We start from the raw sequence: 25,741 nt of genomic DNA, 5'->3' as shown, positions 1-25,741 counted from the left end.
GCCCCACTGCACTTCTGGCCAAACCCTCACTTCCCTTTTTCCCCTCGTCCCTTCTTAGTTCCTCCACCATAAGCTAATCTCTGAGATTTCACGATTTCCTGCTTCTTTTCCCAGACTTGCACTCAGACTCCCCTCTTGGCAGATCATCCCTGCAGATTAAGAGTCTAGTAATGGACTGCCCTGAAGCTTGAGCCAAGGACTCTCCACATCTGTATGGAGTCCTTTGGGCAGCTGAGAAGGCAGGGCACTGGCTGGTTCCATGAGCTAGGACAGTGAGTGCTATAGGAGAGTTCAGAGGGAATGCTTCCTGGAGAAGGGGAGAGTAGGGTTGGGTTAATAAAGGAAGGTCTAGTGAAAAGGGGAGGAGGACATTCTAGGCAAAAGATGTCCTGTGAGCAAAACACTGAACTGATCATTTGATACAGGAACAAAGTGTGGTCGGAACAAGCTGGAGTGAAGAAAATCCAGGTGGATGTCATCAGAAACAAGGTTAGAGTTAAGCAGGGGCCACACGGAGGGGTTTTGACATTAAACTGTGTTTGAGGACCTTGACTTTCCCCAAAGAGATAATTAGCTTTGACATACAAGTACACATTGTGTGAAGGGCAAAGTGGAGCTTTAGGAATATTATGTTGTTAAAGGTACATGGAGAATGAATGGCAGCCAGTTGTTTGTAGAGAATTAGAAGGAAAGCGAGTCTACTGTAGGTGGGAAGACCAGACTCCAGAAACACATAATTGGTTTTGGCATAAAAAATGACTTGAGTAGAGATCAAAAGAGGTTCATCAAACAGCAACTGTAAGGAATTTGAAGTTTCCATTAAATATCTAATTTGAAACACAGTATCCAAGGCTGCAGAATCATTCAGAACATGTTTATTTTAAAGGTCACGAAGAACTAAATAATGCCATTTGCAGCAACATGAATACAACCAGAGATTATCATACTGAGTGAAGTAAGTCAGAAAGAGAAAGACAAATACCATATGATATCACTTATATGTGGAATCTAAAATATGACACAAATGAATCTATCTATGAAACGGAAACATAATCATGGACATAGAGAACAGACTGGTGGTTGCCAAGGGGGAGGGAATTAAGGGAGGGATGGAGTGGGAGGTTGGGGTTAGCAGATGTAAGCTTCTATATACAGAATGGATAAACAACAAGGTTCTACTGTATGGCACAGAGAACTATATTCAATATCCTCTGATAAACCACAATGGAAAAGAATATAAAAAAAAGAATATGTATAATAGCTGAATCAGTTTGCCATACAGTAGTAATTAACACAACATTATAATCAACTATACTTCAGTAAAAAATAAGTAAATAAAATAAATGTCAGGAAAACAAGGTTCAGAAAGTACATGACTTGCCTGAAGTCTCACAGCCAGTTGGAAATAAAACCTCAACCCAACAAAACAACCACTCCTCAAGTTTTGTCTCTATAAGCGACACTTATACATCAAATTCCACATTTTTAGTTTTGGTAAAACAATTTAATTGTAGATAATGATATTTTCTTTTAGCAAAAGTTACATATATATACTTAATACAGACCTTTATTCTTTCTTTTAGTAGTCATTCTCCTGTTTGTAAACATAAAGTTAAAATCAAATAAGACAGCACAAAGGAAAACTAAAATGTGCTCCTTTTCAAAACTTTTCACTGAGTAATTATGCTGCTTTTTAATTGAAGTATAGTTGCTGTACAATATTATATAAGCCATAGGTGTACAATATAGGGATTCACAATTTTTAAAAGTTTTACTCCATTTATAGTTATTGTAAAATATTGGCTATATCCCACATGTTGTACAATATATCCTTATAGCTTATTTTATACCTAATAGTTTGTACCTCTTAATTCCCTACCCCTATATTGTCCCCCCCACCTTCCCTCTCCCCATTGGTAACCACTACTTTGTTGTTTATATCTGTGAGTCTGCTTCTTTTTTATGTTCAGTAGTTTGTTGTATTTTTTAGATTCCACATATTAGTGATATCACACAGTATTTGTCTTTCTCTGTCTGACTTATTTCACTTAGCATAATGCCCTTCAAGTCTGTCTACATTGCTGCCAATGGCAAAATTTCATTCTTTTTTATGGCTGAGTATTATGCCATTGTATATATATATATATACCACATCTTCTTTATCCATTCATCTGTTGATGGACATTTAGGTTGCTTCCATGTCCTGGCTATTGTAAATAGTGCTGCAATGAACATTGGGGTGCATGTATCTTTTCAAATTAGTGATTTTGTTTTTTCGAATATATACCCAGGAGTGGAATTGCTGGGTCATATAGTAGTTCTATATAGTTCTCTTTTAAGCTTTTTAAACAAAAATATGACATTATTCTTCTTACCTAAAAATTACTATTAACAAAGGCAAAATGGTATATGGAATTTTAAAATCAACATTTAGAGATTACATCTAATCAATAATATCATGCTAGTAAATAATGTTGCTTTAATGTTTTGCTTCAATTGTCCAACCTAATTAAAATCTGTTTAAAAGCCTACATTTCTACCTACCCTGAAATAGAATCTACTCTAAAAAAATCCCACATATCTCCATATTAGAAAAATTTAAAAATAACCTCTAAGAGGATGTGCTACATCAAAGGGACATCTTGCCCCTACCCACAACCCACAGTATCCTCTCATATTTTCTTAAATTCGGGTGAAAGAATTTGGACTCTTAGTCATATGATTCCATTAGGCTGTCCTCTAACCTCTCAGAAAGTTCTCAGCACCTCTCTATGCAGATATCTGGCCAAATGACCTTGTCCAGATGCCAGAGGAGTCAGTAACCATTCCTCTCTAGTTGCCTTCAACTACTGATGGACCTCCATGCAGAACTAAGTCATAAATGGCATATTAAAGATAGGCATTTAAACTCATCACATGGGCTGATAGTTTGAGCACTACCTTATAAACAACTAAGGAACTCCTTCGAAAGTGATTTGTCTTTCCATGAGATAAATTAGCTCTTTATATTAAGGAAGCAATAAATTATTCTTTGGTGCCCCAAGTGATATTCTGAGGTGTAATTTAAATCACAGCCCATAGAGTTAGTTTAAGCTTATTAGGAAAGTTCCAAAGTTGAGCAGCAAATAGTCAGCTCCTCACATTTATAACTTTTACTAGAGATATTTATTTCAAAGTGTGCTAGTTTACTTTAGGATAACTATAAGTGGAGACTACCTCAGGAATTTGAATACTAGCTTAGAGGAATAAAGTTGAATTCATGCCTAGAATAGTTTATTAAATATTGAAATTTCACCATTCTGGCAAAGTTTTTTGGAGAAGGGCCTTACAGTATGAAACCTGAAAATGTGCTCAAAAAGAGTCCTAAAATTCACATGTGTTATTTATGTATTTCTAACTGATGTTAAAATTTTTAAAGAGAATTATGTTTTTTATTTGAGAGGTTGTTTGATCTTAAAAATCTGCTGGCATGGGAGTTAGGATTTTTAGTGTTTCACATTTTATTACTTTCGGTGCCTTTTAGATAATTAATCTTGTTATCTATTTGTTGTTTGGAGTTAACGACAGAATCCTAGCAAATGGAGGACATCTCAGCAGCTAGGAACTGTATAAGCTGTACGTAAATTAGAACTGGATATAGAAAAAAAATTTTTTTTCTTAAGTGATAATGGTTTTTTCAGTTAATTCCAAAGGTCAAGTGTGAAAAAGTAGTCCCTCTCCTTAAATACTGAGATTCATCATCTTGACATTATTTACCAGAGTTGCAGTTCATGAACTGATAGGAGGTCCCATGATCTTATGGTCTGTTGTCCTACATTTGACTACTCCTTAATTATATTGTGAGGCAAAAATGTGAATAGTGTATATATTAAATCTTGGGCACTGAGGTTTGTCATTTTATGCCTCAAAGATTTGTCAGTTCAACCACCGCTAATAAAAACAGCATTTATTTTGTGCTGATTACTTGCCAAATATTATCCTGAAAGTTTTATTATGCATGTATTTAAAGACACTCGAACCATAAAAACTACAATGAATAATAAAGTAAACTGTTCTGTAAACCAATAGCCATTTAAACATATATTACCATTTACCATATATTTTTAAATAAAATATTATAGACATTATAAACTTAAAGTGAACAATGCACACCGTCCCAATCCAATTCCCCTTCTTTTCTCTCTGTCCAGAGGGCAACCAACCTTACAAGGTTGCAGCATATTTTTCCCACCTCTGCTTTTATATATAAACATTTTCTCTAAATAATATCTAATAAATAGTTATGTGATATTGAAATTGATATGAATGGTATCATATTACACAATGGTATCATCTTCCCCCTCAACATTATATTTTTGATATTTATACTAATGCATGTCAATCTAGTTATCCATTTGAATTGCTTTGATAGCATTTTATTATAAGAATAAATCACAAGTTATTTATCCATTTACCTTCAGATGGATATTTAAGATTTTCTATCAACTTTAGGCTATAACATTCAATACTGCATTAAACATATATGTAAGTGTTTCTCCAGAGTAGATTCCTAAAGGGAAATTGGTGAGATGGAGCACATGCTCATATTCAACTTTAGAGATATTGGAAAGTTATTCTTTAAAGTAGTAAGACCAATTTACACCCCAACAGCAAAATAGGAGTATTTCTAATTACTTATTCCTCACTGACACTGCCTTTGTCAGTTCTTTTAATTTTTTGCCAATCTGATGGGCATCAAATACCATGTCCTTGTTATTTTACATTGTAAATCCCTGAAGATTAGTAAGATTGAACATATCTTTAATGAGTATTAGCTATCCATGTCTCTTTCTGATGACTTTTTTTTTCCCCCCACTGGACTGTTTGTCTTTTTAAACATAATTTCTAGGAGTTCTTTATATATTATAGGTATTATTTTTTGCCAGTTATATACATTGCAAAAAATGTCTTCCAGCTTGTATCTTATCTTTTTACTTTTTGAAGTTTTTAGACATTAAATGTTTAATGATATATTAAATTTTAATGTAATTTAAAGCATCAATATTTTCCTTTACAGGTTGGGCTCTTTACGTCTTAAGAGAATCTTCCCAACTGTGAGGTCATAAAGAAATTCTTCTCTTTTTTTTTAATTTTTTAATTTTATTTTATTTATTTTTTTATAGAACAGATTCTTATGGGTTATCCATTTTATGCATATTAGTGTATATACGTCAATCCTAATCTCCCAATTCATCACACACACACCCACCATTTTCCCCCCTTGGTGTCCATACTTTTGTTCTCTAAATCTGTGTCTCTATTTCTGCCCTGCAGAAAAGCTGAAAACGAAAAAGTTTTTCAAATGCAATGTCAAAGTCAATTCATGCCAGAAAACCCTAGCTGAGGAGGAGTTGAGGAAGTGACATTTAAAGTTCAAAAATGACCCCCCCAAATTAAGCTTTTAGGTGAAACAGTTCCACAAACAAGTTGTAAGTAAGGCTGTTCTGGTTTTCAAAAGTTATTTGAAAGGATAAAGAAAGAATATAAGCAAAGAAAAATTAAACATCTAAAAAGAGGAAGGCAATAATTTTACCCAGAAGTATGACAAGGTGTTTCCCACAGTTAATGCTACCTCTGTCCAAAATGTTAGACATATTGGGGATAAATTTGTTACTTCCACAGCTATAAATTTCTAGTAGGCAAACATCCCCAAATTCACATACCCTGGCTTGAAAGGACCATATGTAAAATAATCCCCAACAGTTTAACACCTCATTAAAAACTGAAGTCTTTCATACCATTTTAGCAATAATCACTTTGTATTTAGAAGGATTTTCATTTATAAGACTCTTTTCATGCATAGTCTGTGATAGAATCCTGTAAATGTTTTCAATATAAAAATGTTAACCATAGGGCAATAGAGAATAGTTGTGGTGGGCTTCTTCCATCAACAGACACTTAACACAACTAAGCATTTATCATATGCAAGAGCAGGGGAAGATGCTACGGAGGTGAGAGTCTACATGGATCCTGGCCTCAAGGAACAGAGCTACTAATCTGGTAAGGGAGGTAAAATATGTGCATAAATGTCATTGGGCTACTAGGGAGGATCTACGTGAAAGCAGGTACAAGTGTACAGATAATATTGCGCAACCATTTTTCCTCTCTCACCCACCTGCCTTTGAGAAGTGTTTTTTGTGACCCATACCAGGAAATTTTCTTGTTCATGACTCTACCATTCTGCTTCCTCCCAATGTAGCAGAAACATACAAAAGAGGCACAAAAGGAATTTCACTTTTCTGGCTATGAATACAAGTAACAACTCATGTTTGAACTCTTTCCTTTAGACAAACACAGAGATTATGGTGATTCATCTTTTCATGTCTATTTGGAAAATAAAGTGACACTTCAAAAGTTTTATAGCCTGTGGGCCAAATGAAGTTCTCAGATAGAAAGACACACCCTCCAAAGAAACTGTTAGAATGTCATAAACTTATTAGAAGGCTGAACTACCTCTGGTATTCAGGAAGCTTTGCTCTTTCCTTTTCCCTCACATTTTCTTGTACAGCTCCAGGTCTGACTCTCTGTGTTGGTCGGTAATTTCTCTTTCGGCTTAAATGCTTCCACCCACTCAATTACTTGCGACCTCAGTAGGTTTGAGAAAATTCTGCAGCATGAAAGATTTTTGTTTTCTTTTTAAATAAGTTTATTTATTTATTATTTTTGGCTGCATTGGGTCTTTGTTGCTGCACACAGGCTTTCTCTAGTTGCGGCGAGCAGGGGCTACCCTTCGTTGCGCAGACTCCTCACTGTGGTGGCTTCTCTTGTTGCGGAGCATGGGCTCTAGGTGTGTGGGCTTCAGTAGTTGCAGCACGCAGGCTCAGTAGTTGCAGCTTGCGGGCTCTAGAGCACAGGCTCAGTAGTTGTGGTGCATGGGCTTAGTTGCTCCGCAACATGTGGGATCTCCCCAGACCAGGGCTTGAACCCATGTCCCCTGCATTGGCAGGCGGATGCTTAACCACTGCACTACCAGGAAGCCCAGCATGCAATTTTTATTATGATGTAAATCAATGTAATACTTTGTAATAATAATGTTCGGAACACCCTTCAATGCTTTTGCCAAGTGACAAAAATTATTTTTAGTGGCACCACTTTGATAATTCTATTATGTTCATAATTAGTTCATATTATTCAATTCCCTTTATGGTATAAATTATGTAATAATTAGACTTGCTCATGAAGTTTGCATACAGTATCTCATAGCAGCACTTTCCAGGACTTTGCATAAACCAAATCCAAAATGAGCTAACCTACTTCAGATACTGAATAACATCAAATGGGAGAAAATAAAAATATAATTACAAGATACCGTTCATTTCAGAAGTAATAAAACTTCAGTGGCAATGCATGTGTCCCACAGTAGATCACCAAAACTGCCTTGAGCAAACAATGAAAGTTTAAAAGGCAGTCTCTGCATTTTCAGAGCTTAAAAAATATATATTATATATATATATAATATATATAATATGTATATTATATATTACATATATTAAATATATATATATATAATATATATTATAAGAAGCATTTGAAAATTAATTATAGTACCCTTGGGAAACTTCAGTACCACTCCTACCCACGGACGCTGTCAGACAGGCTGCGACCTGGGACCCTTTGCTGCAGTGCTTGCACCTGGACAAAAGCCTCCTCAAGCAACTATAAGGGGCTGAAAATAACTGCGTACTTGTGCAGTTGGGGCAAATTCTGGACTATGAGATACAAAGAGACCAAAAATCTCAGCTGCCACTTCTGAAGAGCCTGGAGCAAAAGCAGGGGGTTGGGAACAAAAGCAAGGTACTGCACATGCCCCCTGCACTCAACACCACCTAAGGGGTGGGGAAACCACCTAAGCCACGCCTCTGGCCCAACCCCCTGGCCACACCCCACCCCTACCCTCTATGTCATATAAGGAACCAGCTCGCCCCACCCTCAGCGAGCAAGCTAGCAAGGGAACCTGTTGCTTGTTCTCACTTCCCTCTGCTGCAGCTGAGGCCCCAGTAGAGCCTTGCCTAAATTTCTTATCTGACCTCTGATCAATTTCTATTGATTAAGGAGGCCAAGAACGCTGGCTGGTAACAGCTGGAGCACAAGCTCTGAAAAGGATGTGAATGTCCATCACAGAGAAGGTGGAAATGACAAAAACAGTAAGAAGTAGCCTGTGAGTGGCTACTGAGAGAGCTAATTTACTCAGTGTCTGGAAGAGAAGTTTATGAGATAAAGATGCCAAAACACCTTCTTGAGAGAGGGCTGTAAGAAGGCAGGGTAGAGGAAGTGTATTTGCTTGGAGGTATTCTAAGGCATTATTTTCTGGGATCCTACCATTTTACGATTGGACAAGGAATCCACTGGTTTGTGCATACAGCATCCTCTAATTTCAGTGTACTTCTGAGTACAAGGTCATCACCACAAAGAGCCACATTTAGAACTTTTAGAAATGATCCATCCAATTCTCACACCAAGTACAAATTACAAATCACAGCTTGATTTGCAAGTAGGGCAGGATCTATATCTTGACATCTCCAACTCACTTGTTTTCATTTGAGAGCTCATTTTCTAGACTTTCATTTTTCTTCTAAAACCACAACCAGAGAAACAAACTTTCATAAAATAAATGCGACTAATACTTTGAAGTAAAAATATCCACAAAGAAGCCAGGATTGGAAGATGGTGGCACTTCCACTGACCCATACAACAATTTGGGCTTTACATATAAATCTCCTTTTTTCTTCACTCATTTAAATCATTACCATTTCACATTCAGACTCGCTGGCAAAACATCAGTTATTTTAATGTGAATTCTCCACATGCTGCCCCAAACAAACTTTACCCCTCGAGTAGAATGTCTGAAGGTGTCCAGACACAGGAAAAGTTAGAAAATTGCCCCATACAGTCTGTCCACTGCCCTATCACTCTGCTTCCCTGCCCTGCTAATAGACATGAGAAAACACCATCCAAACCTCTTCAGATTTGCTAAAACCAACCACCACCACAGGCAGAATTAGCAACTGAACTTCTGTGTTTCTAAGAATAAATAGAAGAGGCACTGTACCGGGTCTTCAGTTTTGTGACTATTCAAGAGGTCAGACAGGAAATCTTCATGAAGGCTCTCTCTTCGAATCAGTGTAAATTCCCGCAGGAAAACAGCCCCTTGGCTTTGGTCTCCACATACCTAGAGAGATAAGAGAGCCGAATTAGGCCTTCAGACTGAGCCTGGAGGGAGGGGGCACTGAGGAATTAATGTCTCAGAGTTGTAGAAACCTCTTGGATTCATTTCAAGTCTGATTAGAGCAATCAAAAATGACACACAGAAATACATATTAATGTGAGAGCCACTAGAACATTCTGGCATGTGGCTCATTGGATGGATGCCAGGAAAGTCTCCTGCTAAGTTGGCACATCTTAATTGACTGGTGTACGATGTCAAAATTCAGTGATTATAAGTTGTCTTCGAGGCCACGTCCAGCGTAGTCAGGCTCCTAGACGTATTCCATTGGAATATCCACGTGTATGCATCACATAGGGGTCTTGGACCCACAGGGATCCGCCTCTGGTCCCATGGATCTGAGCCTCTAGGGGGATCCTGTCATCCTGTTACACATCTACCAGATAAGGAGGAGCTGGCCTGCACCCGCCTCTGACTTCCTGAGTTATTCCAGGGCTTTAGAACCAGATGCACTTGAGCTACTCTAGAGGGAGGCACTGGAGAATTTTTATCTAGAGCTTATCACGTACCAGGTTCTTTACACGTGTTATCTTGCACCAGCCCCAGGAGGTGTCTGTTATTAGCCACGCTTTACAAATGAGGAACTGGAGGTGAAAGGGTTTCAGGAATTAGTAAGTGTTGAAATCAGCACTCAAATACAGGTCTGAATCTAAAACCCTTTTCTGTTCAGTCTCAGTTTGCCACTGAGCTACTCAAACCTCCTCTGGTGAAGAACAAATTGTTAAGTAAATCCTAGAAATGCAACGAATAATCTCTTCACCCAGGCCTCCTACCACCTCCCTCTCTGAGCCTCAGTTTACTCACCATAAAACAGGAAAGATAACAGTACTATTGGATCGCTGAGAAGATAGGAGATAATACATCTTAAGTACTTCGTATAGTGACTTGCATATAATAAGCATTCAATAAATAACATCCATTATTGCCATTTGCAGCAGCATGGATGGACCAGAGATTATCATACCAAGGGAAGTAAGTCAGACAGAGAAAGACAAATATCATATGATATCACTTATATGCAGAATCTAAATGTGACACAAATGAACATATCTACAAAACAGAAACAGACTCACAGATATAGAGAATAGACACGTGGTTGCCAAGGGGGAGGGGGGGTCACGGAGGGAAGGACTGGGAGTTTGGGATTAGCAGATGCAAACTATTATATATAGGACGGATAAACAACAAGGTCCTACTGTATAGCACAGGGAACTGGATTCAATATCCTGTGATAAACCATAATGGTAAAGAATATAAAAAAGAATATATGTGCAACTGTGTCACCGTGCTGTACAGCAGAAATTAAGCACAGCAATGTAAATTAAAAAAATAACAGCCATTACTATCATCATAAGCACAGTCTGCTCAAGGAACAAATAAAAACCTAAGCTTTTAACACACATGAAGTTCTCTGACCATATTTATAATATCTATAATGAATACTACAATAGGTATTATATTATCTCCATATTATCTTCATATTAGTTTAACTTTTCAACTTTTATACATTTTGAATTTTATACCTTTTTATGGTATTGGTAATATTGGTAAGGAATATATGGGTGTTCATCATATTAATTTCATCATATCTTTCCTGAATGTCTGCAACAGTTCATAATAAATTAAAATAATTTTAAACCCGTAGTCTTTTGGATAGTATAATTTTCTATAATGTATATATAAATGGCCTCTGTTTTTGTTTTTTGTTTTTTTTTTTACATCTTTATTGGAGTATAATTGCTTTACAATGGTGTGTTAGTTTCTGCTGTATAACAAAGTGAATCAGCTATATGTATACATATATCCCCATATCTCCTCCCTCTTGCATCTCCCTCCCACCCTCCCTATCCCACCCTCCCTATCCCACCCCTCCAGGCGGTCACAAAGCACCGAGCTGATCTCCCTGTGCTATGCGGCTGCTTCCCACTAGCTATCTACCTTACGTTTGGTAGTGTATAGATGTCCATGCCTCTTTCTCGCTTTGTCACAGCTTACCCTTCCCCCTCCCCATATCCTCAAGTCCATGCCCTAGTAGGTCTGTGTCTTTATTCCTGCCTCTGTTGTTATACAGTACAGTCAGTATCATTGTGGGGGACAGAATCTTGGGCCCTTCACTCCCTACTGTCATCTCTGTGAATGTATTGCTTAACATGGCAAAGGGACTTCGCAGATATAATTAAGTTTATTTGTTAACTTCAAAAAAGGGTTAGTATCCTGGATTTTCCAGACAGGTCCAATGTAATCATAGGAAGCCTTAAAAACAGAGCTTGGTCTGGACTGAGGACAGAAGAGGAAGTCAGGGAGATTCCAAGGGTGATAAGGACTTGACCCGCCATTACTGGCTAGAAGATGGAGGGGGCCATGTGGGAAGCACGAGAAGAAAATGAGCTCTACAACCATGAAGGAGCTTGGAAGATGACCCCTGCCCTAGAGAAATACATCTTTGGCCAACACCTTGATTTTAGCCCAGTGAGACTACGAGCAGAGAATCCAGCCATGCCTTGCCAGACTTCTGACCTACAGAAATTGTGAGGTAATACTTCTGTATTGTTCTCAATCATCAAATCTGTGGTAATTCATTATGGCAGTAAGAAAAATACGATAGAATCATCAAGAGGCAGGGTGCAATGAAAGGTTATCTTATTTCCTCTCCCACACCGCTTTGTAAGAATTAACCAGTATGATACAAGTAGAGGTAGAATTGCAAGATTAATTCTTGGAAATGTATCCTTCCAGCTAACCTAATGCCTGTTACATTTAAAATTAATTTCTCTTAGTTCTTTTCTCATCAGGGTCAACCATTCCTTGAGTCTACAGTTAAATATACATCACAACCCATCTTGTCTATGTAACTTCCCTGCTCAGAAGCTTGCAGGATTCCCCACCTCCTGCTGGGTACATTCCAAATTCATGAACTTGGTATTCAGGACCACTCACAGCTCTTCAAGTTCTAGATATGGACTAGCTGCACTCGTGCAACTCTCCTTCTGGAAAAGATCAAGACCCAAATTTAAAGTAACCTAGAATTGATGTTTTTACTTTCTTGTTTTCAAAAAGACTAATGTATGCTAATCACTACTGAACTCATATTTTACAAATTATTTCTCCAAAAATTGTAGGCTATTTTTAATCTAACTCTATTATTCAAAATGGTGGTCATCTTTAGTCATGCAATGCCATAGTTTTGAAAAGCTACAATCAGAAGAGAAGACTAATAAACTTCAGTGCACTTTCTTTGTGAGAACTTTTGTGCCTGTGGAAAACATGTTTCTTTTTGTTAAACTGATTAAAGAAATAGACAAAAATGACTCAAGTATCCTCTAAAAGAGACAGTGAGCTGTCAGATAAAAAGACAGAATATTCACTAACACTACAAAAATGAAGGGCAATCAGCAAACACCTTGTGCATTCGATTTATATTTTAATTCTCAATCCTAACTGTGTATTTGTTTTAGAAAGTTTCTGCCTGTTTATTTTTCCCAAGAATGTTGACATTTTATAAGTCACACAATTCTCACCAAGATGCTCAACTTATCAAATACTTTTATGTATGTGATTTTATTTATGTACCATGGCAGAAGGTCTTCATTAAACGAAAATTCAATTTAATCCTGGAAACAGATAATAATATATATATAAGTTAGATGAATGTAATTACAACCACTTTACCCCTATAGATATCGTGTGCATATCTGTTTTTAATTTAATTTCTATCCATGATTGCAATTACTAATTAGACAAATTAAACTACCCAAATTAATTTGGTCAATTTTAAGTTAGTTTTGAATATCTGTATCTATCAACCATGGACAATAATAATTGTATTTTGTGTGTTTTACAAACACTATTACAATGAAGGAGATACATAAATATATAAAGGTATATAAACATATAAATCTTACACTTCTATTTCAAGCTGATTTAGAATTATTATTTAAATCCAGAGGAGTCCTTTATCTTACTGATTCTTTCATTCATTCATGTGTGCACACACTTACTCAAGTATTATCACGTGTCAGGAGCTCCATGACTATAGCACATATTTGACTACAGCAAACATTTCTTCCTTTCAGGGCACAGCCATTCGAAAGAGTACGTGGATGTGGCAGAGAGGACTAGCTGTTCCCAAAAGCCACCATCTTCTCATCATCTCTGGCACACACCTAGAGTACATTTCTAAGCCTCCTTTGCAGATAAGGTGGTTGAGACTGAGTTTTAGCTGGTGGAAGTGATGGGTGATACCACCAGGCCTGGCCCATAAAAATCTCCCCCTTTCCCTCCTCCAGGCTCCTTTGCCTCAAGTCTGTTTGGAATGCAGAGAGCCTCAGGAAAACCTTGGAGTCTACTGTTAAAGGTCACAGAGGCTCCATTAGCTGGTTCCCTGAATGACTGCATGCAAGAAGCCCACCCCATGACCTGTTCACTTACCTAATACTGTAGAGAGGGAAGAGGAGGGGGAAAAACAGGGATAGGAGACTAAGAGATACAAACCACTACACGTAAAATAAACAAACAATAAGGATGTCTTGTACAGCTCGGAGAAATATAGCCATTATTTTATAGTAACTTTAAATGGAGTATAGTCTATGGAAGTATTGAATTGCCATGTAGTACACCCAAAACTAATATAGTATTGTAAATAAACTATAATTCAATAAATAATGGAAAGTGTAAAAAAAAGAAAAAGAAATTAACAATTTTCCGTGTTTGAACCACTATCCATTTTAGAGACTATTTCTTACTGCAGTTAAGCTACCTTAATTAATAAAATGAAAAATCTAGGTGAGCAAAGGATGCCATGAGAATATAGAGCAAGGGCAATTACCTCTCCCGGGAAGGAATTGGAAAGATTTTAAAGTGAGGAAGAGTGGGAATTTACTAGCTGAACAAGGGGAATGGGAGTGGGGAAGGGAAGATTCTTGTTCCAGGAAGAGGGAACAGTCTGGGAAAAGGCATGGAGGCTTGAGATATCTAATTCTGTTTGGTATGTTTTAAGTCATCTAGCATGACAGGAGCATGAGGTACGTGAGAGCAAGTGATGGGAACAGAACGTGTACAGTGGGCAGGGGCCAGATCATGAATCATGGCCACTGATAGACTTAAGCAGCCTGTGTCTTGCTTGGACTTATGAGTTTGGAAGTGTGTGCAGGTGACCCTGAGGAGGTAAGACTAGAGATGAGGTGACCAGTATCAGATCGCTGCAGTTATTCAGATGAGAATTTACGAAGAGCCAAGGAGCTGGTGGGGAAGGAAATGATCATGAGATTTGGCCAACTGAGTGCAGGGGATAAGTCTCAGGTTCTGCCTATATTTTCAGTCTGGATTTGAGCAGAAGAGCAGAGTGGAGAGTAGCACCTTCAAGAAAATAGAAAACAGAGGAGGAGAAGCAAGTATATGGGTTAGATTAGGAATCTGATTCCAGAGAAGCGGAGAATGAGGTGCCTTGGGGAAAGAAAGCAGAGTTCTGTGCCTAGGAAAGAAACTTGTCTGGAGATGATATGGAAGTGTTGGCATCATGTGGGGAGTAGATGATGGTTGGCATGGATAAGTGTGCCAAGAGAAAGTATGGAGAATGAGAAGATATGAGAGCTAAGAACCCTGGGAGCACTGATATTTAACATGGAACATGGTTCCATCTCCAATGGTCCATTTATGCCAACAGAAAATATCAACAAGGAGAACTCAAACTTTAACAGATTTTCATCATTTTTAGACTTCCTTTTATTGGTTTTCTATGAAAATACACTGATGACAGCACTACATCCAACTTATTACAAATATTTGGTCCCTTGAGAACAGAGAACGTGGCTCATTGATCTATCAATCCCAGCCCCTGAATTCAACTAAACGTTGAATGAAATTTGAAAATTTCCAGGAGAACTAAGACTTTAAAAATTCTATTTCTGATGGTCAGACCAGGTTTCCTGATCTGGGGTTTGGAAAATATGGTTACTTTACATTTGATATGTCAAAACTCCCCTTGCGGTTATAAGGTAGTTAGCATATCATAAAAATGCGTCAAAACTGGCACCCCATGGCATTTTATGGTTCAACAGTGTTAGTTTCACAGATGGGAAAACAGAAATGTGAGAAGTTGAAGAATTTCGTACGTGGCCAGGGGCTAAGTTAGGATTAAGGACCAGAGACAGTGTCTCTTAAAAACTCAAATCTCTGCTAGATTCGAACCCGGTTATTCGTCCAGAGGAATAGGGCAAGAAACAAATCATCATTACTAAGATACCTATCTGTTTCTATAGGATTTCTAGACTCGTAAGGACTGCTCCTCAGGAAGTATGAAGATGGCCATGTGCTAGATAGAATTTGTACCGTATGATGAAGACTGCTTCTCCAATTGCAGTCTGATTTCCTGCTTCAAACAGTGACTCTCTTTCTGCCCGTTGGCACACCAAAGTACTCCTTGGAGAATCCAGGAATGTAGAAATACCAGCTCCCCAAAGAGAATCTCATTAGATCCAGGAAAGCATGGAAGCAATTTATTATTGTGGTATATGTTGTCTCTATATACCTTACAGAGCTTTTAGGGAGGGACACAGGTAAATACAGGAAACAAGGGAGTTTTCAAATAACTCTGTCTTCTCTACCCCATTAGAGGGAAAAAGAAGATAAAGGTAGCTTAAAACAAAAGTCACTGAATAATAAGAAAAGTTCTTGCATTTGGCTTTTGGACACAGTCAGAAACTATGTCTATGATAACTTTCGTCTTCTACTTCAAGCTTGCACCCATCACAACCTGGCATCAGACGTCCTCCTTGGCTTGACCTGCCTTTCAGTGGATCCAGAGAATACCGGTTAGTATTCTGACTTGCCTGTTCACTCATGCACATTTTGTTGTAAGAAAAGATAACCCCACCCCCGCCTTAGAATTTCCTACTTCTTACAAGTTTGCTCTGTGAGTTGTGACTAGAATTTGGAAAGTTACAATTCAGAGCAACTGGTTCACATTTTGGACTTCTACATCATTAAGGAAGAGTCATCATCTCTATAGAAACTGTAATGTTGATGATGGTAGTGGATTAAGACCAGAGCTTTTAAGCGGCTATAATGTTCTTATAACTCCAGGAGAGGCAGCCATTTCCTTCCAGGCTGAGAGAAAGGGATGTAGAAATAACAGAAGTTTAAACATACAAACATGCCCTCAGATTATCATTTTATTGTTCTTCTTTCTTCATTTAGTTTTTCTGTGAAAACGTAAATGTAGCCAAGCTTTTGTCCCATGGGTAGGATTTAGGTTACAGTATTACTTATAAAGTACAGCACTGAAAACCACACTGTTACATTTTTTTTTCCTACCGAAAGGATTTTGCAAAGTATATTTATGCCCATATTCTGGTTCATACTTTACTAAGAATTAAGATAGTGAAGCTGTAAATTCTGATCAGATTAGAATAATAATTTAAACAACTTAAGTAACTGGCCACTGTGTTATCTGAATACGCACCTATATTTAAATACCAGTGGGTAGTGAAATGATTGGGTCAGGGTCATGAGTTCTTGGCACAAGGGGGTCACTCAGTGTTTACTGAATACTGAAGAGAAAGTTTTCTTGGAGCCAAAAAAATTTCCAGCTCCAGTTCTGAGAGTTGCTGCTAAGTAACAGGGAGAAATAATGAGACCTTACATGGACTCAATCAAAGGTCCCCAATGTAGCCCTGCCACCCAATACATTACCATCTGATCCCCAAAATCAAACCTACTCAGTGGCCAAGGGAAGAAAGAGAAAATCTGTTCCCAATGTGAAAGTATAAGTAACTTCTGGTTTGAAGGAAACTGAGCCAAAGGATGAATATCCTATCACTAGCCCTTAAAATATTGATATATTTAGCTTAGGCCAAAAATGCAAATAGCCCCAGATGAAATTTCGGGATTAAATCAACTAAGAAGTAGATTTGAAATAAAGGTATAGATCTTTTCAACTTGATTAAAGATCCTGACATTTGGTAACAAACTGAGTTTGCCTGATATGAGTAAATTCTATTTGGCAAGGAACAAGGGTCCCTGATTTCTAGAAGGAAATCAATCACTTGACAACCTGTCTCTGGCTATTCTAATGGACTCAAACGCTATGGAAAAAAAATCCAATCTACTCTCAGTGGTCCCTTTCCATTAATCCCAATAACCTCATTCCTGACTGGAATATTCAAATATAGTAAGATGGGGAAATAAGTGAAGAGTAATTCAATTGTAAAAGATAGGAAAACATTATCAGCATATAATCTCACGAAAGACATTTCCTCATTAAAATGCAGAAGGAGAAGTATTTCAGAGGTATATGAAAATATGCACTAAAATATTTATAAATGTCTCCAAACTCACAGTCAACCACCAGACGAGGCTCAACCAGCTTATAATGCCTGAGAATCAGCAATTCTGTCTGCACACATTCACAGATTTGTACAGAGAGCGGGGAGGCAGTGTCACTGAAGAATCCACTTTCATTGTTGAAAGGGTCCACTTAGAAAACCATCGGCTTAACTTTGAAAGTATTTTCAGTGGTTGTGTTGGGGAGTGACTAAGTCTTTGTAGACAGAGACTTCACCATGCCCCTAGACCTATATTCATACCTACTTCTACAGCCAGTTTGTCTGGGAAAATCAAGTCTTAAAGTACCTTCAGGTGTCCCAGTTAAAGGCTGCCAACTATGCAAGCTGATTAGCAGCGTTAGACTCCCTGAAGCAAAGGCTAAACATGATCTCAAGAAGACCGGTGTGGGGGGACCTAATAAAAACATTCTTATAACCATATTTAAGCCACTGACATTTATATATACCTGGTGTTTGGAGCTGAAATCCATTTTAGGATTCTGTTTGTTCTTCTACCAACTTTAATTATTATTTCTAAGGATTGTAAAGATAATTGCTAAAAGGTTAAAGCAGAAAGAAGTGAGATGGGACATGCTGGTCCAAAATGTTCAGCTGGGCCTCATAATTCTTGGTACAGATGTTCCTACTTAGTTCAGGTCTGATTTAGAGAAAGAGCTATAATACGGTTTGAGACAAGGTGACCAGATGTAGTTGAATTTAAAGATCTGTCCCAGAATGTCAATGAAAAGAAATTCTATTACCCTAGCAAACCTTTACAGGAGGGGGGAAAAAAGTTATGCTTAAAAAATAATCTACTTTATCTTTAAGGTAGATGAATATCTACCTTGACGAGACAAGGATTCCTTTACAAAAAAATAAGTAAAACAAACAAACAAGTAGAGAAGTTTACCCTCACAGTACTAGTGGGTAAAGAAAAAGTAAAGAAAAGGTAACACCAGGAATTCCATCAGAGGGTATGTACTGTGTGTAACATGGGCTTGATCTATAGCTAAGCTGCGGCATTTCCATCACTTGTCAGAAACATGGTTGCTGAAATGAAGGTGCTAAGAAGAACTTAAAGACCATCTTCACCAAGCTCTTGTCTTTTCAGATGAGGAAATAAATCGCGTTCGTAAGTATAGGGAAGAGAAAATATGTGGGTTTTGAGACATCTCCTTTGGCATATGTAAGATGGAAAAACAGTCAAGTAACTCAAGAAACTTAAATAACTTCCCCAAAATATAAAGCCAACTCTCTTTCTCCCTGATTTTTCTCAAACATTTTCTCAAACCATCCTACTCCATTCCTATCAAAAGGGGAACAGAGTACAATTTCCAGAATTCAAAAGACACTAGGCTTCAGAACACTGATAAGAGCTGTGACTCAGATCTACACTTAAATAATGAAAGAACACGTGAAACAGAAGAGGTGGAATCCTCTGTGCTGTGCTCTGCTCCTAGGTGAATGGACACTTTACTATCGCATCTCCTAATGACACAGAGAAACAGGCATGGTCTTCAAGTTGCGCACCTGTGTGTGTGTATGCATTAAATCTGACATGTAAAATGAAACCCTCACTCATGCCAAGAATTCAGGGAGAGAGTTGAGCAGCTAGAGGAGAATTTTAAGAAAAAAAGGGAAGAAGATGACTGTGTACACATGCAGTGGTAGAAATCAGCTGTTTTCATTGTTTACTTAGCAAATGTTTATATAGATCAACCTTATTACCCAGGTTTTTCTAAAGAGAGTTGCTTAGCTAAGAGGAATATGAAGTCAGGGTACCATTCGTATTCTGAACCAAGATGAAGATATTAATTAGGGCAGGAGTGTCTTTCTTCCCCCTTGCTTACTATTTACATTAGCTCTTTGGAGGCCATAAAGATGTGCCACTCAGATCCCTTGCTGCAGAGCTTAATGGACAGACGACCCCAGATGCTGTCCTCTGAATTCACATCCTTGTTGCCCACTGGTGCTCCCAGCCAGTGACTGAGCACAGCAGAGATACCAAAGCAAGTCCACTCCTGAGAGATGCAGAGCCCGTCTGACAGGTGACCTCTGCTCAAAGACACCCCACTGTCTGGCCAAACCTTTCTTAGCATTGCACTATGGTCTGAGATTCTTCCTATCGAAACTATGGGTCTTGTTTCTCCTTCACTAGGGAGAGTCCAAGTTACAGACTGATGGTTTTTCTGATCTCCTCTGCCTTCTTCACCTTTTTCACCAATAAGTCTCTTGCTTCCTCATCCTGTGTTGGTACCTGCTCTGGACCTAACCTAAAACAGCTTTTCTGGGCTTCCCTGGTGGCGCAGTGGTTGAGAGTCCGCCTGCTGATGCAGGGGACGCGGGTTCGTGCCCCGGTCCGGGAAGATCCCACATACCGCGGAGCGGCTGGGCCCGTGAGCCATGGCGGCTGAGCCTGCGCGTCCGGAGCCTGTGCTCCGCAACGGGAGAGGCCACAACAGTGAGAGGCCCGCGTACCGCAAAAAAAAAAAAAAAAAACGCTTTTCTTCTTTTTACCCAAGTACTACTGGACTGGACGTAATATTTCCAATTCACCACTCCTATCTGTATAAAAAAAGGCCATCCAGTCTCCATGATGCTAAAGAAATGCTGGGAACACTTCTCTCTGCTCTCTTTACACTGAAGTCTCCGTTAATTCTCTACAAAACTGAGAAATAATGATCAGAACTGGTGGATGAGAAACAGCTCTGATTTTGATCCATGATCCTTACCCAGAATGTCTTTACCTGGCTCCAAGTTCACTCCTTTTCTAGCATTCTTCATCCTAACCCTGAAATGCAGATGTACAGCAGATACCCACAGTTGGTTCAATGACTTTAATTACAGACAAAAAAGATCAAGGTAATAAACTAAATTATTTTGTGGGCAAGTAAGCTTTTATTGTTTCACAAACTTGAGAAGTTTCTCTTTTCCCTGGCTAGAAGTCTCACCAACATGTGCTATATTACAGAGAAGAAAAAATAGGATAGCTTGGACCCATGCAAATTTATTCCCCATTAAAAAAAAATATTCAAAGCAGTGCTTTAATGGTATCCTTAGTGTAACTCAGATATATTTGAGTTCACCATACCCTCTCACCACAGCAAACACATACCCCATGGCCCGGTCTCTGAAAAATGTAAACTCAAAAAATCGAGAGAATTTATATCAGTATTTATATTGTATACGTAACTGAAAGAATTTCAAATATTTACTCTGTATCTCAAGAAAATACACAAGAAATGGGGAGGTTTATACTTAATGCATAGCAAGCATTCTTAAATGTCCACTCTTTCTTCCTCACCCATTTTTGTCTTTCTCAATGTACTCCACACCGATGGCAGCTGGCTCCTCAAAACGCTTTTGTCTCTCAACTCCCAAGTTATTTCTGAAATTCAGTCCATGTATTTCTTGGGGAAAGAGAAGTGGAATTCTGAATATAGTTGTCTATTATGACTTTATCATTCTTTTATATTAAAAATATTTGGCTCCTTTTAAAGAAGTATGCTCTTTGTAAGGAAATGAAAGTACTTGATAGGCACATGTATGCATATTTACGTATGAATGTATACGTGTGTGTAAGTGTGTGTGTGAGTAGCAGAGATCCCAGTGTGACACTAAATTGTGAGACCTAGGCATGTCTGATAGATGATGGGTCTATCTCAGTGAGGGATGGAGAAGACTTTCGAGAGACAGTTCATCTCAGCTTGGTCTAGTCCCAGAGCCTTGGATATCAAAGAAATAAAGAACAATTCTATACTCAGCATAGTGAGTACTGACTCAGGTTTCACTCAGTGGAGGGAGTCTTTAAGTAAAAAACAAAAAAAAAGGCGTGGAGCTAAAAACTCCTCTAATAGAGCATAGAAGTCTGCTTTCCCATTTCACCAGGTGGAAGCTCTGGCTCCCTCAAGTCTTGGAGTATCAGTTATACGGACCAGCAAGAGTACCCAGCAAGGACAATGGCTATACCAGGGGAGACAAAAGCACCTGCAGAGGGGGCAGGGATAGCCAGGAGGAAAGGGGGGTAGTGGCAGGAAATGGATCAGCGGTGAACACTGCAGGCAGCCATGCGGTGCTTCCACCAAGCATCCCAGGCACAGAGGCCTTGGCAGTGGACATCACCATGAGGGCTGGAACAGGAGAGGTACTAACAGGACTTATTTGTAGGTCCACCTCATGAAAACATCCCAAAAGGAGAAGAAGAAGGGCTTGCAAAGACCTGAAAGGCCTCCAGTGAAAGGTAGGGCAAGAGTAAGCCATGTATGTCATGGAAGCTACTGATATTCATGTGACTCCTTTCATTCTTCCCTGCATTTGACCAAGTACTTTTTAGTCTCAAAATGTCACCGTGAGACTATAATCTCCGCAGATGAGAACCACCTCTGTCCTGTGCGCCACTACATTCTAAAATCCAGCAGTGTCTGGCAGAGAGTTGAGTTCTATAAATATCTGAGTAGCAAATTAATGAACATCTTTTTTTGTTCTTGGTTACTAATTTCAGAATTTTTAGAGCTTGAAAGAGGCTTAGAAATCATCCCGTCTAGCTCCCTCTGGAGCCCAGAGAGAAATCGACTGACTTTCCCAAGAACATAGATTTCATGTGTCAAAGTTCAGACTAAAATGTAGATTTCTGGACGCCAGTCCCATGTCCTCTCCACCCCATGGCTCCAGTGTCCCTCTCCCGTTTGGGTTGTCTCCCGCAACAGCTAGCAAGTACAGGATGTGGATGACATGGAATCATAACTGACTGCAAGCTCAATCAATCAACAGTGAAATGTGGTTAATTTAAATTGGGGCTGTGGTTAAAAATACAGTGTAGGAAACAAAACATAGGATAGCTGCCTTCTACTCCATGTCCAACTAACCATTTACATGGGGTACAGAGTTAGTTATTAGATCCCAAACATTAAGAAGGACAACTGATAAACCAACAATTCCTAAAGAAGGAAAATACGATCGTGACTGTCTGGAAAGCTTATGACAATCAGTTGAATTAATTAAGGGCATTTTGCCTGACAAAGGGAAGGAGATTTGAGAACTGTCATTAAGTCTTGAAGGGCCCCTTCCAAGAGAGAGGAAACTTACTTGCCTTGGTCTTCCTCACCCCATTCCTGACCTTCATTTCCTTCTCACCCACCTGCTCCTTAAATTCTGAATTCTATAGTCACTGCTTTCCTCTCTCCAAGCTCATCAAGGTTGGGCTTTCACCCATCTGTCCTCAGTCACCATCCGTAATGACCATATGCTCTCTCTTGAAAGTCTTTCCTTCCTTGGTTTCTATAATCCTTTCAAATGAGCTTAACTCTTTGGCCATTCCTTTGGTTTCTCATTTGGTATCTCCTTCTACACCTCTCACCTACTAACCACAGGCGGTCCCAGGGCTATGTTCATGGGCATCTTTTCTTCTCTCTTTGTTTTCTTGCCCTGGGATTTTTATTAGTGCTTAGAGAGTCAGCCACCTCTTCTGGACAGGTGATTCCCAAACCCATACATGGAACCATGGCTCTTACATGAGCACATCCTGCACTTCCTGTATCCATAATTTGAACTTTGCCACGTCCTCTACCTAGGATGCCTTCCTTCCATCTCCTTGTACTGAAATTGCATCAATCCTTAAAGACTGCTTCTTCTCTGCATCTTCCCCATACTCTCTAAGCATGTATAATTTCTCCCCCACTGCATCCACAGAGGTTCTGCTCTTCTAATTGAGATCTGGAGTCTTAGGACCTGGATGTCTTAGCTCACCACTTCCCTGCTGTATAATTTGGGTAAATTGCTTAAACTGAGTCTTAGGTCCCTCATATGTAAATGGAAGAGAACATTACTACTTACCTTACATAGTCATTGCAATGATTACATGAGCTAACATATGAAAAGTGATTTGTAAACTCAAGTGCTATACAGAGTTTGGTAGTATCATTACAACAACCAGGGAGTTTTTTGACAGTATAAGCTAGCAGAGTGTGTCCAGTCAAATAAATTAGTATTTCCATCTTCACTGACTCACTTGGCTGGGAAAACATGTGGACATTCCAATGTAAACAGCATTGGGGAGGGGGTGTAGGAGACACATGTCATAATTTATTGAGATATGAGTCCTGGCACCTCATTTTTAAACAAAAAAGAGCACAGCACATTATTACTTCTCTAATGGCACATATTTTCATCTCTCTTGTGGTCATTTGGGAACTTGTCTTACCTCTGTGAAGATATCAAGGTCAGAGACCCTGACCTACTGATCATCCTGGAAGGCCACGAACAACACCTTAAACTTAGTAAATGCACAATATTTGTTGAATTGAATGAAAATAAATTTGGCACATCTGCTTTCAAGAAAGTGGAATTTAGCCATAACTTATCCCGATAAAATAGAGTTTTCAAACAATTAAATACGGTGTCTTGATAATGAAATTGGCTACTTAGTAGGTAATAAAGACTCTGACACTGTAAGCTTTCACTCAGGATCTGAAGAAAGCATTTAGATGAATTCTGAGAGTCTTTCTAACTCTGAGAGTCTGTGGGTTAATTAGCTAAAATTATTTCCATTATTTCCACTGTCATTCCCCACCTCCTTTATAATAGGAGACATAGAACATTTGGAAATGTTGGTGGAAACATTTACCCTGGTGATGCTGATGCTGGGGTCCAGCAACCACATTTCCAGTAGCAAGATTCTACAGATTATAACCCAATCTCCTTTTAAAGGCCCCCAAAACCTTTTTTTTTTTGGTCCTCTACTTGCCCCTGCACCCTCTTCTCCAACCCTTTCTTTCTTTGCTTTTAATGTTCCAGCAACACTGAATGGCTTGTGGCTGTCCAGATACACTATGATCATCAGCTGCTCTCCTCTATGCCTACACACTTTCAGTTCCATCTGCTTTGCGTGCCCATCTATAGAAGTCTACCGGTTCACTCTTACTGAACTCAATTCTACTTTTACAAGTTTGCCTCCACACCAGACGATGAGATCCCTGAGAGAAGAGTCTGGTTCATTTCAAGGTCCTCACCTAGTAGAGTATCCTGGCCCAGAGAAGCTAGTCTCCAAACTCTGGTTGCATCAGTCCACAATCTATTTGTCTACAGCACAAGACACTTAAAATTTCCCACCGCTCTTTAAAAACTTCCTCGTGGAGTGCTAAAAGTCAAAACAAATACTAAAGTGGGAGTAGATGAGAAAAAAAACCTATAATGTAAACACATATTGCATGTAGAGTTAGACCCTGTCTTCCACTTGATCAACTGGAATTTAAGCAAATTTATCACGAATAAAAATATTTTCATGTTTTTCAAATTGCTTCACCAAACTCTTGCATTTAAATGGGCCTCCCGAGCATATTACTAAATGTGTTAAATGTATCACCCATTACAAAATGGATAATAATGAAGGATTAGCCACTGAGTCATTTGAGGGTCCTGCTCATTAATTTTTACAGCCTCATTGCCTGGAACCTAATCATCAACTGTTACCAATACCCTGGGAAAAGCAAAAACTAAATAAAATAAAATCAACATTTATTTATTATTAAAGGTAAGATTCCTTAAAGTGTTACGATTTGTCCTTCTTGTCTTTCCTAGACACAACTCATGGATGCTTTCATATTTTGCTTACTCTTTATAAATGTTGCATATTTTAATTATATTTTTGCAGATTCCCATTTGACTCAACTTTAGTATGTGATCTTGACTTTAAGAGACATTTCTGTTTTATAGATACCAAATAAATTCCTGTACCCTATTAATCTTTTCTTTTTCTGTCAGTGAAGTGTAGGTGACTGAATGTTAAATAAACATTGTTTTTCAAATTCACACCGAAAATAGGATGTTCCATTTGTTTATACTATGTAAACATGAAAAAAAAAATGTGAGTTTTTCCTTTGGTTTCAAACAGCCCACTCTGTTCATTTCCAAAACCATATTTTTTAAACTCTAAAAGTTTGTCATGTTTTCCACTGTTAAAACATTATTACGTTTCTAAGGTTTTTAAGCCTCCTTTACATTTGTGAAGGAGCTTTTGGACCTTTATTACCTTATTTTATTTCAACAAATATTGATTTAGCTTCTGCTATGTTGTAAGTTCTGCGCTAGGTGCTGGAGGGGGTGGACACAAAAATAAATATGGTCCCTGGCCTTCACGATCTTACAGTCTAGTAGGAGAAAG

The 25,741-nt window shown here is 38.5% G+C and overlaps 1 protein-coding gene across 1 annotated transcript in view; it reads right to left on the bottom strand.

Moving 5' to 3' along the window:
• ADAMTSL1 (ADAMTS like 1) overlaps nt 1–25,741 on the bottom strand; it is a 1,021,102-nt gene that overhangs the window by 745,047 nt on the left and 250,314 nt on the right. Inside the window, exon 2 of the mRNA XM_060300968.1 lies at nt 9,089–9,208. Coding sequence (XP_060156951.1) covers nt 9,089–9,208 — 120 coding nt within the window. The remainder of the gene's footprint in view (nt 1–9,088; nt 9,209–25,741) is intronic.

The sequence above is a fragment of the Globicephala melas genome, chromosome 6, assembly GCF_963455315.2.
Source record: "Globicephala melas chromosome 6, mGloMel1.2, whole genome shotgun sequence".
Taxonomy (NCBI): domain Eukaryota; kingdom Metazoa; phylum Chordata; class Mammalia; order Artiodactyla; family Delphinidae; genus Globicephala; species Globicephala melas.
The sequence above is the reverse complement of the archived record's forward strand: the minus strand, read 5'-3'. Positions and strand labels throughout refer to the sequence as shown.